The sequence below is a fragment of the Lissotriton helveticus genome, chromosome 2_1, assembly GCF_964261635.1.
Source record: "Lissotriton helveticus chromosome 2_1, aLisHel1.1, whole genome shotgun sequence".
In the NCBI taxonomy this organism is placed as follows: domain Eukaryota; kingdom Metazoa; phylum Chordata; class Amphibia; order Caudata; family Salamandridae; genus Lissotriton; species Lissotriton helveticus.
In genome coordinates this window covers 599020634-599035159 of record NC_136059.1, presented here as the reverse complement: position 1 = coordinate 599035159, position 14526 = coordinate 599020634, and the positions used below count along the sequence as shown (strand labels likewise).

At 45.9% G+C, this 14526-nt stretch overlaps 1 protein-coding gene across 1 annotated transcript in view; it reads left to right on the top strand.

The window, feature by feature from the left end:
• LOC144818170 (baculoviral IAP repeat-containing protein 1-like) overlaps positions 1–14526 on the top strand; it is a 699834-nt gene that overhangs the window by 351761 nt on the left and 333547 nt on the right. Inside the window, exon 11 of the mRNA XM_078675292.1 lies at positions 6386–6541. Within this exon, the coding sequence (XP_078531418.1) occupies positions 6386–6541 (156 nt within the window). The remainder of the gene's footprint in view (positions 1–6385; positions 6542–14526) is intronic.

Here is a 14526-nt window from a genome sequence, read left to right as displayed (position 1 = left end):
CTGATGTGGGCTCCCTTTGAGCTGCTCTATAAGTGTCCACTCAGACTTCTTACCAACAAGACAGCCTTTCTTGTGGTAAAAACATCTGCCAGAAGGGTCAGCAAATTACAGGGGCTGTCAGTGCACCCTCCGAATCTCACTTTCTATCCGGACAAGCTGCTCCTCCATATTCAAGCAACCTTCTTATGGATGCATAAAAATCTGCTATGCATTGACCAAGAAGCAGCCCCTTAAGAGATTGCATGCTCATTCCACCAAAGCTAAAGCTGCAACTACTGCGTTAGTTCCAGGCCTGGATATCTGCCACGTTGCGACGTGGGTTGCATTGCACACGTTTGCCAAGCACTATTGCCTGAACAGTCAGGTCTGTCAGACTGGGCACTTTGCCCATTCGATCCTGCAGGACTTTCTAGCCTGAATCTGTTTTGTAGACGAACCTCTAGGGATGTATTCCTTGGGTATAATTTCTCGGGTCCTCCTTAGCTTAAGCACCAATGGTTAGTGTTCTTCATAGTTCTGTGCTTCTGTTGCCATGGTGAGCCCATCACCGAGGGCTTCCTCAAGCAGCTATTCGGCACCCTCAGAGATGACTCCGCTGGCTTGAGACAAGAGGTCACCACATACATTAAGCAAGTCAGGGTGGAATTGCAAGAAATTGGGGACTGAGTGCACACCCTGGAATGGAACGGAGACCGACGAGAGAAAGAGATCACTGAGCAAACCCGAGAGCTACTGCAGCTTAAAGATCGCAACGAGGAGCTGTTTCTTCGACTCGAAGATCTGGAAAACCGCTCTCGGAGATCGAATATTCCTCTCAACGCCGATGGTGGTAGACTGGTAGAATGGGTGACCCGGTTTTTTAAACACATGGCGCCACACATGGGGGATAAAGAAATCGTGCTAGACCGCACGCACTGGGCTGGACGTCCGGCCAGAGACCTGGGACAACACAATGTTATCCTCACCTGCCTCAACTCGTTCCAACAGAAATAAATTATCGTGGCAGCCACCAAAGATAAAGCGACCATATCTTATGAGGGCCGCCAGATCAAAATATATCAAGACCTGAAGCCACTCACCCTTCAGCACCGTAAAGCCCTGAAACCAGCCACGACCTTCCTCGGTGATAAAGGAATTCGATATCGGTGGGGACACCCCTTCAGTTTATCTTTTGTCTGGGACAAGTAAACCCGCTCTGTGCGTTCCCTCAGAGAAGCTCAGGAGGTGCTGGGCCTGGAGGTGGCTGAAGAAGACAACTCGGGAGCTATGGAAGGGAACTCTGATACACTTGGCTCCATGCAATCAGGAGGGCGGAAAAGACACAGACGGGGAAAACCTTCTAAGCCCATGGCCACTGAAAGCCAGAAAGAACCTGAGGCGGTGTTACGGCAACTCCAGAGCAGAGAGGGGTCAGGTGATGCTCCAGCAGCCGAAGAGTAGATAATACCGCCACATGTTTCTCCTATCATTGAAAGTATGAGGTCTCAGCAAAGACAAAAACTGGACCCGGCGGGGCGGGCTTGTCTCAGTTGGTGGAGATGTTAGACCATCGAACACATTGACCCAAGCACGAGCATGCGAACACGGCTGACTATTCGGCATACTTTTGATTTTTGTTAACTTTTCTTGCCTTTCTCTCTTTTCTATCTAGCCTCGACTATCCCATTGGACAAGGGGTGCGAACTAGACATTGAGGCCGGGTGTGTGTGGGAGAAAGGAACAAGATGGCGACAGGTTCCATGGGGTGGCTGGAGGGGACGGAGGGTGGTCTGTGGGGGGGAGCAGCCACAAGTATCCTTGGGCCCCAGCAATAGCTTGAGGTTCTCCTACAGACCATATGTCAAAGTTTACGGTGTGCCTTTTGAGCCTCAATGTCAGAGGCCTCAATGTGAAGAGACGGGCACTGCTGGCATTTCTGAGGGAAACGGGTAGTGATATCTGCCTACTTCAGGAGACCCACCTCTTGTGGGCAGATTGGAAGCGGCTCTGCTCCAGGTGGTTTGATAGACAATACTACTCCTCCTATGGGGACCAATTGGCAAGGGTGGTGATCCTACTGGCCACGCATTTTAGGGGCAAGGTAGTCGGCACACTGGGAGAAGTGCCAGGCAGGGCTCTAGTGGTGAGGGTGACCTTAGGCCCCCATACTTACACTTTTGCTTCTGTCTACAGCACTAACGAGCGACACGAGCAATTCCTCAGTGCCACTTTAAATGTTATCCTGGATTCTCCAGATGAAGACTTAGTCATAGGAGGAGACTTTAATATAACACACGATGTGCGGGGGGACCGATCCGTACTAAGACAGGAACATACTGGGGCGCTCACTGATTCAATGCGGCAGAGATTGAAAGACTTGGGTTTGACGGATGTGTGGAGAACGCTAAACCCTACAGCTAGGGAGTACACTTGTTTTTCAGTGGCACATCAAACATATGCTTGAATCAACTGGTTTTTGACATCCCCTAGGGTACCGAGGCGCCACCACGGATGCCTCGATAAGGACTCCAGCCATGTCTGACCATTCTCCCATTCGCCTAGAGCTGTGCATCCCGGAAGAACATGGAGGTAGAAAACGGTGGAGACTTAATTATAAGCTGCTCAGTTACGAGGCGAACATAAAGGCCTTACGGGATACGATCACAACATATCTTGAGCTAAATAAGGAAGGGGAGACCTCACTTGCCATTCTCTGGGACGCGATAAAGGCCGTCGTCCTTGGGCGATGCATAGCTATTGCAGCAGGAGCCAATAGAGACAGAACAGCGAAAATGGAACTCCTGGAGTCACAAGTCAAGGAATTGGAAGGGGGACACCGCAGAACCGGGCCGTCCAGGTCAGGAGGCAGCTTAATGCCGCTAGAAAGCAGTTGAAAGCTCTCGACTATGATCAGGTGGAATACTCGCTCCTATGGACCAAACGGTGGTACTACACAGTTGGCAATAAAGCCGGGAAACTCCTGGCGACGCTGTTGCAGGCACAGTTGGCCGCAGGTAGGATTGGGCAAGTTAGAGGTACCCGGGAGGAGATCCTTGACTCTGACAAAGAGATAGACGGAAGATTTGAGTCCTTTTATACTGAACTCTACAGAGCGAATGCCTTAGAACCGAGGCTGCCGGACAATACTTGGCTGACGTCCAGGTGATGCCCCTACCGCGTTTGGAGGCGACCAACCTGGATGCGGACAGCGGAGTAGAGAAAGTCCTGACAGCTATAAAAGGCCTTACTTCAGGGAAGGCACCAGGTGAAGACGGTTTCCTGTCTGATTTCTATAAATCCTTACCTCAGGAACTGGCCCCGGTCCTGGCTTTCTAACTCCTTTAGTGCCACAGGCCGAGTAACGCAGACGCTCCTTTAGTGCCACAGGCCGAGTTACGCAGACGATGAACATGGCAGAAGTTGTCGTAATACCGAAACCAGGTAAAGATCCCATAGAAGGTTGCTCGTATCATCCCATTTCACTGCTAAATGTGGACCTTAAGATTTTTACGAGCATCCTGGCGGCCAGACTGGCTCCCCATATGCAGGGGCTGGTTGACTCCAATCAATCGGGAATTATCCTGGAATGCAACTGTAGTGATGGGACCCGTTGTATGTGCCACCTATTGGATATGACCCAGTGTACTCAGGCGCCCACAGTCCTTCTCTCGGTCGATGACAAAAAGGCGTTTGATCAGGTGCACTGGCCGTATTTGCAGCAGACACTACGCAAATTTGAAGCGGGAGAACGCTTCTTGAAGTGGGTGGATTGTAGCTATGCCGAGCCGCTGGCGTGGATTAGGGTGAATGGGGGCACATCTAGACCCTTCCAGATTCAAAGGGGCACGTGACAGGGATGTCCGCTATCACCCCTGCTCTTCGCGTTATATATGGAGCTCTTTGCGGAGAGGGTGCGCCAGCACCCGGGAATATCAGGGATTAAAATGGGAGATAGAGTGCACAAGATCTCATTACAAGCGGATGATGTGGTCCTCTTCTTAACACAGCCGGAGAGCTCACCAACCTCCCTTGTGGAGGAAATGGAGCAGTTTAGCCCAGCATCTGGCTTTAAATTTAATCTACACAAAACACAGATTATGAGCCTGACCCTTTCCCAGGTGGATCAACAGACTCTGTCGTCACAGTTCCCATTTAGATGGACCATGGAGGGTACCCAATATCTGGGTCTACAGATGTTGCCCACTACGAACAAAACAGCACAGGTGAATTACCTCACCTTGCTGGCCGTGATTAAACAAGAGCTCACGTGCTCGAAGAGGCATAACTTGTCCTGGCTAGGTAGATTAGCAGCCATTAAAATGACCATTCTCCAAAAGATACTGTATGTGATGCAGACGCTACTGCTCAATGCCCCTCCTACTATGCTAGCACAAATACAACATCTCATCTGTACCTTTGTCTGGGGGGGATAAGAAGCCTAGAATGGCCCGGCACCGATCATACCTTAAACAGGAGGATGGGGGATTAGGGGTCCCATGTTTAATACGGTACTTCCAGGTGGCACAACTTCGATACATGCTGGAATGGTATACATTGGAGTCAGAGAAATATTGGTGCCTCATAGACCGCTCGATCGGAGATATGCACATCTGGAAAGTCCCATGGCTGCCCCGGAAACACGGTCCTTACGGGGTATATGCATCACCGGTTCTGAGGGCCACCATGACGGTCTGGGACAGAGTGCAGGTGCCGCATGGCCTGTCGACTCCGATATCTCTCCTGACCCCATTCATAGGCAGCCCTGACTTTGCTCCGGCTCATAAAGGTAAAAGCTTTCTCTCATGGCAAGAGGCCAACTGTAAATGCTTTGGAGATCTGTGTGATGAGCATGGGGTTATGGAATTTGCTAGTCTAATTGAGGGTATGGTGTACCTACTAAGGAATACTGGCACTATCTGGCTCCCCGCCATTGGGTTACCCACCCACAGTTGTGTCCCCATGCTAGCCATCGCTAACCAAAATTTGAGAAATGGTACATCACTAGATCGACAGATAAACAGCTGTTGTCGGATATCTACACCTTTTTAAACACATCAAAACAGCCCCAGCGCAGCTTCGATGGGAGTCGGAGTTGGAGTACGAGTGGAATGGCGCAATATTGTGCATAGGGCTAGAGCATCAGCTTGTAGTACAGCGGGCTAGGAGATGTTCTTGAAGATCGCACATTATTGGTACTATACACCGGCAAGGCTACTTAAATGGAAACCAGGTGGGACGGGACAATGTTGGCGTAAGTGTGGTCAGTTGGGCACACTCACCCATATTCTCTGGTCATGTCAAAAAATTCAAGTGTTCTGGGAGGTAATCCTCTGAGATATAGATGCGTCTTCCACACAGACCTGCCACGACTTCCCACATTCACAATCCTAGGGTTGACTAATGCCCTGATGTATCCCCTTAGATCCGGGCACGGCAAAGCAATAGGTTTAGCACTAGGTGCGGCCAAACAGATTTTACTGTCTAGATGGGGCACAGAGGAGATACCATCCCACTTGGACTGGCTACACAAGTTATGGGAACTGCTAGGTATGGAAAGGATTACAGCAGGCCTTACACACTCCCTTCACAAGTTCGACAAAACCTGGGGTCCACTGTAGAATTTCTGTCAAACGAATTCAAGGAACTCACCTGTCCCAAATATCTCAAAGTACTCCGCCTGAATGGTCCTACTCACCCACATGAATAGGACAGCACTCACCCGTCGACCAATGTCCATGGGGTACACACGCCTGGTCCACACCACACACACTGGGAATAGATCTTCACACCAACACTCTCCCTCCTACTTTTTTCTTTCTATTCTTCCTTTCAGTTTATTGCACAAAGCCCACTGGCCGATGAATGTAGGTGGCAGCTATTGTACTGCTTGATCTTACAAAATATTAAAAAGATTTAAACCATAAAAATGGCAATGTAAATGAGTTGATGGTTCTTTTCTCTGTGTAGGAATCTATCCCTTACTGATCGGGTCAATGCCCTACAGATTTCTAAGGGTGATCCCTCCTCTGTGGTAGTGATAGCTGTTTCCAAATTTCTTTTTGCGGCACAGGCGATTAGTCTAAAATCATTATCAAAAACTACTGGAAACAAGATGTAGAGGACTGCCATTTGTATTCTCATTTTAATGTATTCGTTATTTTAGTTATTTATGTATCACATGTATTTTTTTATATCGTTATGCAAATCTGCCTTATTTTTTCAAAGGGTATTGCTTGTTCTTTTAATACTGTGATTATTGTTACGATGAACTTATGTGACGTGTTTGTATTGATTTTATGCATTCTGACAGTGAAACTTGCTTTCAATCTGTCAATAAACTTTTAAACATTGAAATAATGTGAGAACATAAGTACTGGAAATAAAATACAATCTCTATACCTTACAGCTGCCTTCATCATGAATTTCCAGAATCTACAGGTTTTTCATTTGAAGAACTGTGCAGCATGCCCAGAATTTGGAGCAGTGATGACGGCAATCTCCCACTGTAAAAAACTCCGGGAAATACAACTGATTGGGATTGACTTCAATGTATTCTCTTTTGGTAAGCATTAGGATAAGCCTTATTTCCCACTCTTTCCCCTTCCTAAAACTTTCCCTGTCTTTACATTTTCGGCCTATGAGATATCCCACCCTTCCCCTGCCTATATTTATCTCCATTCCTTTCACAGTGACCACTTGACCTACTCTCCTCAGCTTTTCTGACATTGTCAAAGAAATTACTATCTTCCTCTCATTGGAGAATATTTTCCTCTCAGCAACTTTCTTTATTTCCTTCTCTCACCATGTACCAGACATTGACACATCTACCTTCCATGTGTGCCTTTTCATCCATCCAAGACCCAATTTAAAGTGAGGAGTGTGTCCTCAAAACAGCTTGAAGGGTGTATTTTCTGTGCCGGAGTTAGGTGTCAACCAATACGTAAGTATCCAGTCAAGACCATTGACACTATAAGGCTCATTTAAAATCCTGTTAGAATGTTCCACCGTGCCACTGGTCTGAGTGGTACAACAAGCATTTTTATGAACTCCACAACAATAGAGAAGCTCCTCTACTTCTTTTTTTTAATGATTTTTTTTATTGAGTTATTTCAAACATCACAAAGCAGTGGTATGCATAGTTTTTGTAAAAGCAAAACATTATCTCGTCATGATAAAACATTAAACATTGAATTGTGTAACTGCCCGAATTTCTGGTTCTGTTTGCTTTGACATATCCAATTCCACAGTCGGGATACAAATATATCTACCCTGTGCGAGTTCCACCCACAGTCCTCCACTTCTTTTGAGCAAAACTGGACACCATTGTCTGGGAAAAGGGCCTTGAGAAACTCCTGAGCAATATTTATAGAAATCTGGTCACAGACCAAGATGTAATATCTCACACACATGCATCCTTAGGCCAGCATGAAAACATGTCCATTGACATCATTAAGATACGTAGAACCTTCATCTCTGAGAAATCTCACTATGTACATGGCAATCTCTCCCACAGTTCACCAGGCAGATTGCTTCATACTATATCAGGAATGCTGGTCTTACATACTGTATACCTGATTAGATACTCACAACACATCTGAACAGCTCTTTCAATCTGTAAATCAAGGTCAGGCCACCAAAAATCTTCTCTCAGCACAGCCCCCCAAGCCGTGCATGTGTTTTCCAACTTCTTAGAAGCGATGGGGCTCATGGATAGTTGGAGGACGTACAATCCCGATAAGATACAGCACACCTTCCATTCCGGAGCACATAACAGCCTATCCCGCCTTGACTACATATTTGTCCCGGCTCCACAAATCACCGATATTCATGAAATCCTTCACCTGGCCAGAGGCATTTCCGACCACTCCCCCCTGTGGGTTCATATTGTTCTAGATCACACACAGGTGGGACGGGTTGCCCCAATAAACCCCTGGTACCTCAAAAACCCCAACATACGAAAAGGACTCATCAAATCTATTGATGCATACTTTTTGGAGAATGAACACACAGTCGAGCCCCCCCAAATATTGTGAGAAGCTTTCAAACCGGTGGTCCGTGGCAGGCCCATTCCTTGGTAGTGGGCTCCAAAAAGGAGAGGGTGAAAGAAATCTCCAACGTAGAACAGGAGCTTTACCGTCTGGAGCGGGAAGTTACCTTAGACGCCACACCTGAAGCCCTTCACTCCCTCCGTCTGCCCCAGAATGAGTACCGGGCGTTGGTCATGGACCGTGCCACATTACTGGGACAGGAAAGGCTCGGATGGATATATGACTGGGGTGACAAGGCTGGAAACTGCTCGCATGGTTGGACAGGAGGGAGCAGGCCAGCAGGTTTGTGCCGGAAATCATAGCTAACCATTTTGCAGTTCACTTCCAAACTGTATATAGCTCAGTGGCACCATACCCTGAGTCAGACTTTACTGATCTCATCAAAGACATCTCTCTCCCAAAGTTGTCAGACTCTGATCATGCATTCATGGACAGCGCACTGACTGCAGACTAATTAGCAACAGCAATAAGAACGTTGCACTCCGAGAAAGCTCTGGGCCCAAACGCCATTCCAATCGAGCTTTACAAACTACGACCGGATAAATTGGCCCCGATCTTAAATCCATGTTTGAGGACAGCCTTGAACAGGGCACATTGCCATATGACCAGAGGATTGCTACTCTAGTCACAATCCACAAAGAAGGGAAACCCAAAACGGAGTGTACCTTCTACCGACCTATTTCACTGCTAAATGCGGAACCCACGATTCTAGCCAAAGTACTGTCCACTAGACTGACCAAGGTGATCGGCGACTCAGTCCACCCAGATCAATCAGGGTTCATGCCTAAAAGGAACACTGCTCTCAACCTGCGTAGACTGCATGGAGTCCTGGGCAGAGTTCCGACAATACGTGAAGATGCCATAATAGTCTCTCTAGACACCACAATGGCCTTTGATACACTGGAATGGTCTTATCTTTTTGCAGTACTTGTAAAGCTAGGATTTGGGCCAAATTTCTGTCGTTGGGTACGACTGTTGTACAGCGAACCGATGGCTCAAATAGTGGTGAATAACAGGAAGTCAGAGTCCTTTATACTCGGTGGAGGGACCCATCATGGATGTCCACTTTCTCCCTTACTGTTCGCTTTGTCCCTTGAGCCACTAGCAGCGTGGATCCGTATAGATGTAATGATCCTGGGCATGCGTTGGTCGGTGGATTGGGAGGACCGGATATCCCTTTATGCGGATGGCATTCTCCTATATCTCACATCTCCTAAGAGAACCCTAATAGCAGCTTTTGACATATTGGATGTATTTGGTAGATATTCTGGGTTTTGCGCCAATTGGCAAGAATCACTTCTATATGTCCTTTGGGGGACCGCTCCCCCTCTGCCCCGAAATTGTCCGATTCCAGTAGTCACAGACGGCTTCAAATACTTAGGCATCTTTATCTCCCTAGACCCATCAATACGATACTCCCGCAATCTGCTCCCCCCAATGCAGCGGCTCAAAAGCAACATAACGCACTGGAAGTCACTCCCGCTCTCGCTATTGGGCAAGGCTGCATTATTTAAAATGATGTCTTTGCCCCCCTTTCTGTTCGCGCTGCAGATTTCGGCCAACCTTGACCCAAACTCGTATTTCAAAGATCTCGAAGGGCTCCTTAGGGACCTCCTATGGGGAGGGAGACCCCGTATCGCGATGGGAAAATTGACGCTTAGCTGGTATGATGGAGGAATCGGCCTGCCGGGTATTAAAAAATATTACTGGGCTATGCATCTAACAGCCATCAACCATTGCACGTATGGCCGCCCTGACAACCCGGGGTACACCATGGACCGCTGGCTCTTACCCAATGGGACTTTTACCAGGGCGCTATATTGCACACCAAGCAAATTCCCACTCACCGGCCCCACTGACCACACAGTTAAAATTTGGCACACTGCCACCAAAGCACTCGGCTGGCACAACAAGCTGACTCTGGCCACGCCTCTGTGGGACGCGCAAAAACTTGAGTATATGGGGAACTCAAAGGTGATGCAGCGGTAATTTCATCTGGTAATTTCACAATGCAAAACCCTCATGCTACCTCTATTTACCGCTGAAAAGGTGTTGGGCCCTTGTCACCATGTATTACCTTCAGGAGACTTTACATAAACATGCCCAGTCAAAATTTCAATTATTATTTAAGCCAATAAAGAGAGTTGTTGATTATTTTAAAGGGTTTTATTTTCTAGTCAAAAGTTAATTTTTCTCTGACCCTTTAATCATTAGTAAAATATCATTCAGGTTACAGAATTTGGAAAACAGGAAAAATAGCATTAATACAGGACATATTACAGTCTGCATATAAGCATCACATGTAGAAAAGAAAATGTGGTAAAAAATGTCAGTCAAAGCTCTTAAAAAGTTTCTAAGAAAAATAAGTCTTGGAAGGCTAATCAATAATTAAATAGTTTGCAAAAATCTCCCATAAAGAGAAATAAATGCATAAGACAAATAAATCTTTTCAGACCTAGTTAATTAGTCAAATCATACACTTAAAATTTAGCATCAAATTCTAAAAAAGCCTTTCTATCTGTTGCTGCTCTCTGTATCTCTGCCACTCTGATAGGAGCTGCTCCTTGAAAGCACCCCCTCCTTCACCAGACCTTAAAGGAATGTGGCCTGGTGCCAAAAATATGACATGCAAGGACTCTCTGAAACAAATATGAGCAAGGGAACCCCCCACACCTGACTCTCCTCGGAAGCAATCTCACCCCAAGCTCTCCCGCAACATTTCTCGTACCTAACCCATATGAATGAAGCAGAGCCCAAGCCAAAAGCCAAATGAGCCTGAAAGCCAAATGAGCCTGAAAGCCAAATGAGCCTAGAAGCCAAAATGAGCCTAAAAGCCAAACACGCCTCCAAAGAGGTCATTATTTATACTCTAATTCTTGGCAGACTACACAAAAATGTTTCATAATAAGAAAAGCTTGTACTTGATTGGTTAGCCAATGATGGCATGATCTCACCATCCCGACTCATTAAAAAATTCTAGAGCATACCAGTTTTAGCAAAAGAAGCGTACAATGATTAATACATTTTATATGTTTTTGCAACATTTACTAGGAAAAAATGTTTCAGTCTGATTTTCCTTGCTGTCATATCTTAGGCAGGAAGGATACTTTAACTAACACTGGTACAGTGGCACAATCACAAGAATGTACAGTTCACAGTGGCCTTGACTACTTCGTGTCGTGAGGAAAGCTGGCACAATCTGCGCATGCTCTCTTCTTTTATTCCAAGTCACAGCCTATCTGGATTCACAGGCAGCCATGTTATTTTAGGCCCAAAAACAAAACAAACAAAAGAGAGTATTCATTTCATGTAAATCAGCCCATTATGATTTCCCAACTCCATACTAATACCCTTTATAAAATATTACCTAGCCAAGCTATTAATTTAAAGCAGCTTTTCTGATTATTTATGCACAACATGAAAAAAATGTGCAATGTACAACTTAGCATTATGATGCATTAGTGTAATTTTTAAAATCGCACACAGTTAAAAAAGTGTGTGTTAGAAAGCTTTTCATGCAAAAAAAGTGTTTAGCCCCATGTGTAGTGTTTGGTGCATTGTTGATGAATTCACACACATTATAAAAGATGTGTTATAAACTGAAATATATATTTTTTATTCAAATATGCAACAAGCCAAAGTCCTTTAAGACAGGGACAGGGGTGTACAATATAGGGAAAAAGGCTGGGAAAAGAGAACACATTCTATGGTCATTCTTCACAACTAAAAACGCCACTTTTCTCTACACTGCAAAAACACATGTTAATTCAGCCCAAGCATTTCAGCCTGACTAGGCCTCACTTTCATATTTTTCATGTGCCATGTTTTAACTTGCACCAAAATGTGTGTGCCAATTTAAATGCAGTCTGTCTGAAGCACAAAAATAAACAATGCCTGACTCCAGATGAAATCTGCTCCATCAAAGGGATTTGACAAATGGGACTTAATGGGCATTTTGCATGTCAAAGACCTTTGGCGTGCTGGGGATGTGAAACCTTTTTACGCTCTACAAACTTAGTATACCCTGGCGGATTCAGAATATTATCAATACCTACAAATCAGACACTCGCTCCAAACAGCAATTCCTGCTGACTTGACCTCCCCACTGGAGGACTGACTGCTGGACGGTCATCTAACTGACAAGGCCATCTCCCTAACATATCTAAAACTCATTAACAATATCGACAACCCCCTATTGAAACTGCGAGACAAATGGGCGGAGGACGGAATAGAATTAGATTACGAAACATGGCAGGAAGCGGTCTCCTCTCCTAAGACGGTTGCTATCCCAGCGCGACTCAGACTGGTGCAATTAAAGGTCCTCCATATAATAAACAGAAGTGGTCCCCAACTAGTGCACATGGGTAGACTGACGGACGGCTCTTGTAGGAGGGGATGCACACAATTGGGCACATTCATACACATAATATGGCACTGTGAACAAATTCAGGAATATTGGCGCAACATCCACACGGTCATGAGTGAAGTGTTGGGGGTGGAAATCAGACCAGAAGCGCCCAGGTGCCTCCTTAACATCTGGGAACCTATTAACCTCAACAATTATACTACGAAATGGGTCTCACTTGGTTCCATGATCGCCAAGAGAAATATTGCACAGCTCTGGGGTGCCACGCACCCTACCTAGCGTGGGAGCGAGATCTTGACTGGTGTATGCTAAGAGAGAAAACAGTTTGTGGCATGGGGTTGCTCCCGCAAATGGTCCAAGGTTTGGGCACCCTGGAATGCTTACCGGGGTGATATTTGTGCCCCCCCGTGATGCTGATGACGATGATTCACCATCCCCGTAGACTTCAATGAGTACGCTACTATATTGGCTGTAACCTGATTCCACTGTAACCATTAATTGATTCTGTGTCTTTGTGCCTTATGTCAAGACTGTTTAATAAAAAGATTTACAAAAAAAATCTTCTCTCAATCACTATTTGATCATCACCATACCCAGGTGTCCTGCAGATACCAAGACAATAACCCGCTCTATCAAACCTTTGGGAACTACAAAACAAGTGCCTCATAGTAAGGCCTATCTTTGATTACAAGCTCCTCAAATTTTTTCCCACTCTTAATATCCCATTTAAAATCAGCACCTTTTTTGCAAAGCTCTCGTAACGCCCCTGACTTGAAGGTCAGATATGGTAAATAGCCTATAAAATTCCACAGTTTTTACAAAAGTCATAACTTCCTCTTATTTTTAGGCACTTCAAGATTTCAGTTAACATCAGTGTGTTCCTCTCTAGACCTAACTGCATTACATATAATGTTGAACCTCCAAATAGGTGGTTTAATTGTCTCCAAATCAACATTTAGCAGCGTTTAGTATCAAACCAGCATTCTTCAGCCTTTGCAAAACCTGATTACGCAGCAGTTGTGCTCTTCCTACATTCTCCAATAAATGAGCACATCATCCTGAATAAATTTTACACCTGCTACATCACCCAGCAGTGTGGCTTTAGATTAACATGCTGTGCATACTACCCCCGGATGTGGGAATTTGTTTTTCTTTGAAAACATCTTTTGAGTTACAAGGTAGTGATACTCCTCCTCTTGCTGGTAATGCGCATGGTCATCAGCTCTATTGTTAGATTGTTTTCTTTCTGCCGTCGGGTATGGATTTGTGCTCCAGCTAAACACCATTGCTGTGCTCTTTTTTGGTTCTCACAGTTCCTTCCCTCCTTCGGTATTGTATTTCGATTGCGTATCCCTTTATCTCCTTCTCGGGTCAACGTTTTGCTACTTCACTTGAGCGCGTTTTGGTCATGCGCATCTATCCACATGCCTCGACCATGATGGATCGGACGCCATTCCGACATTGTCCTCTCTGCCACGCAAAATATCCTCACACCAATCTCCATCAGGTCTGCAATTTGTGCCTGTCACCCAGACACAATGAAGTAGCCTATGACACCTGCCACTCCTTCCGTTCCAAGAAAACTCTTTGCGACTGTCTGGCACATCGACTCGAGATGTTGCATAGGAGCAACTACGAGACCTCAAGCCACGCCAGTCCCAACCACAACAGTTGGCTGCAAATTAAGAGGCTTTCTCCCCCACAGAAAACTCCCGCTCTGATCTGGAAATTGAAGACCTTCCCCATTCCTAGCAATCTGTGAGTATGGCTCCCCTGCCCTGTCAATCTGAGCAGCCCTCTGCCAAAGGGAACACAACCACTCTGGAGCACCAGAGACCAGCTTTTGGACCACACCTGTATTCATGCCATGGTCCGCACCAACAAACCACTTTGGATGCTCCGCCCAGCTCTGACTCTGCGCTGAAGAATCCTTTGAGACTGGCTGCCTCGGCTACTCCAATACTGACACCAAGCTGACCTTTTATTATAAGAGACAAGGGAACCCAAAGTAGCAATAGGCCTGGGACCTTGGGAATATGTACTGTTTCAAAAAACAACGGTCCCAACCATTAAAGGTAATAGGCAAAAGCAATAAATACAGACCACAAATCGAATCTATATTGACTGTCCAGC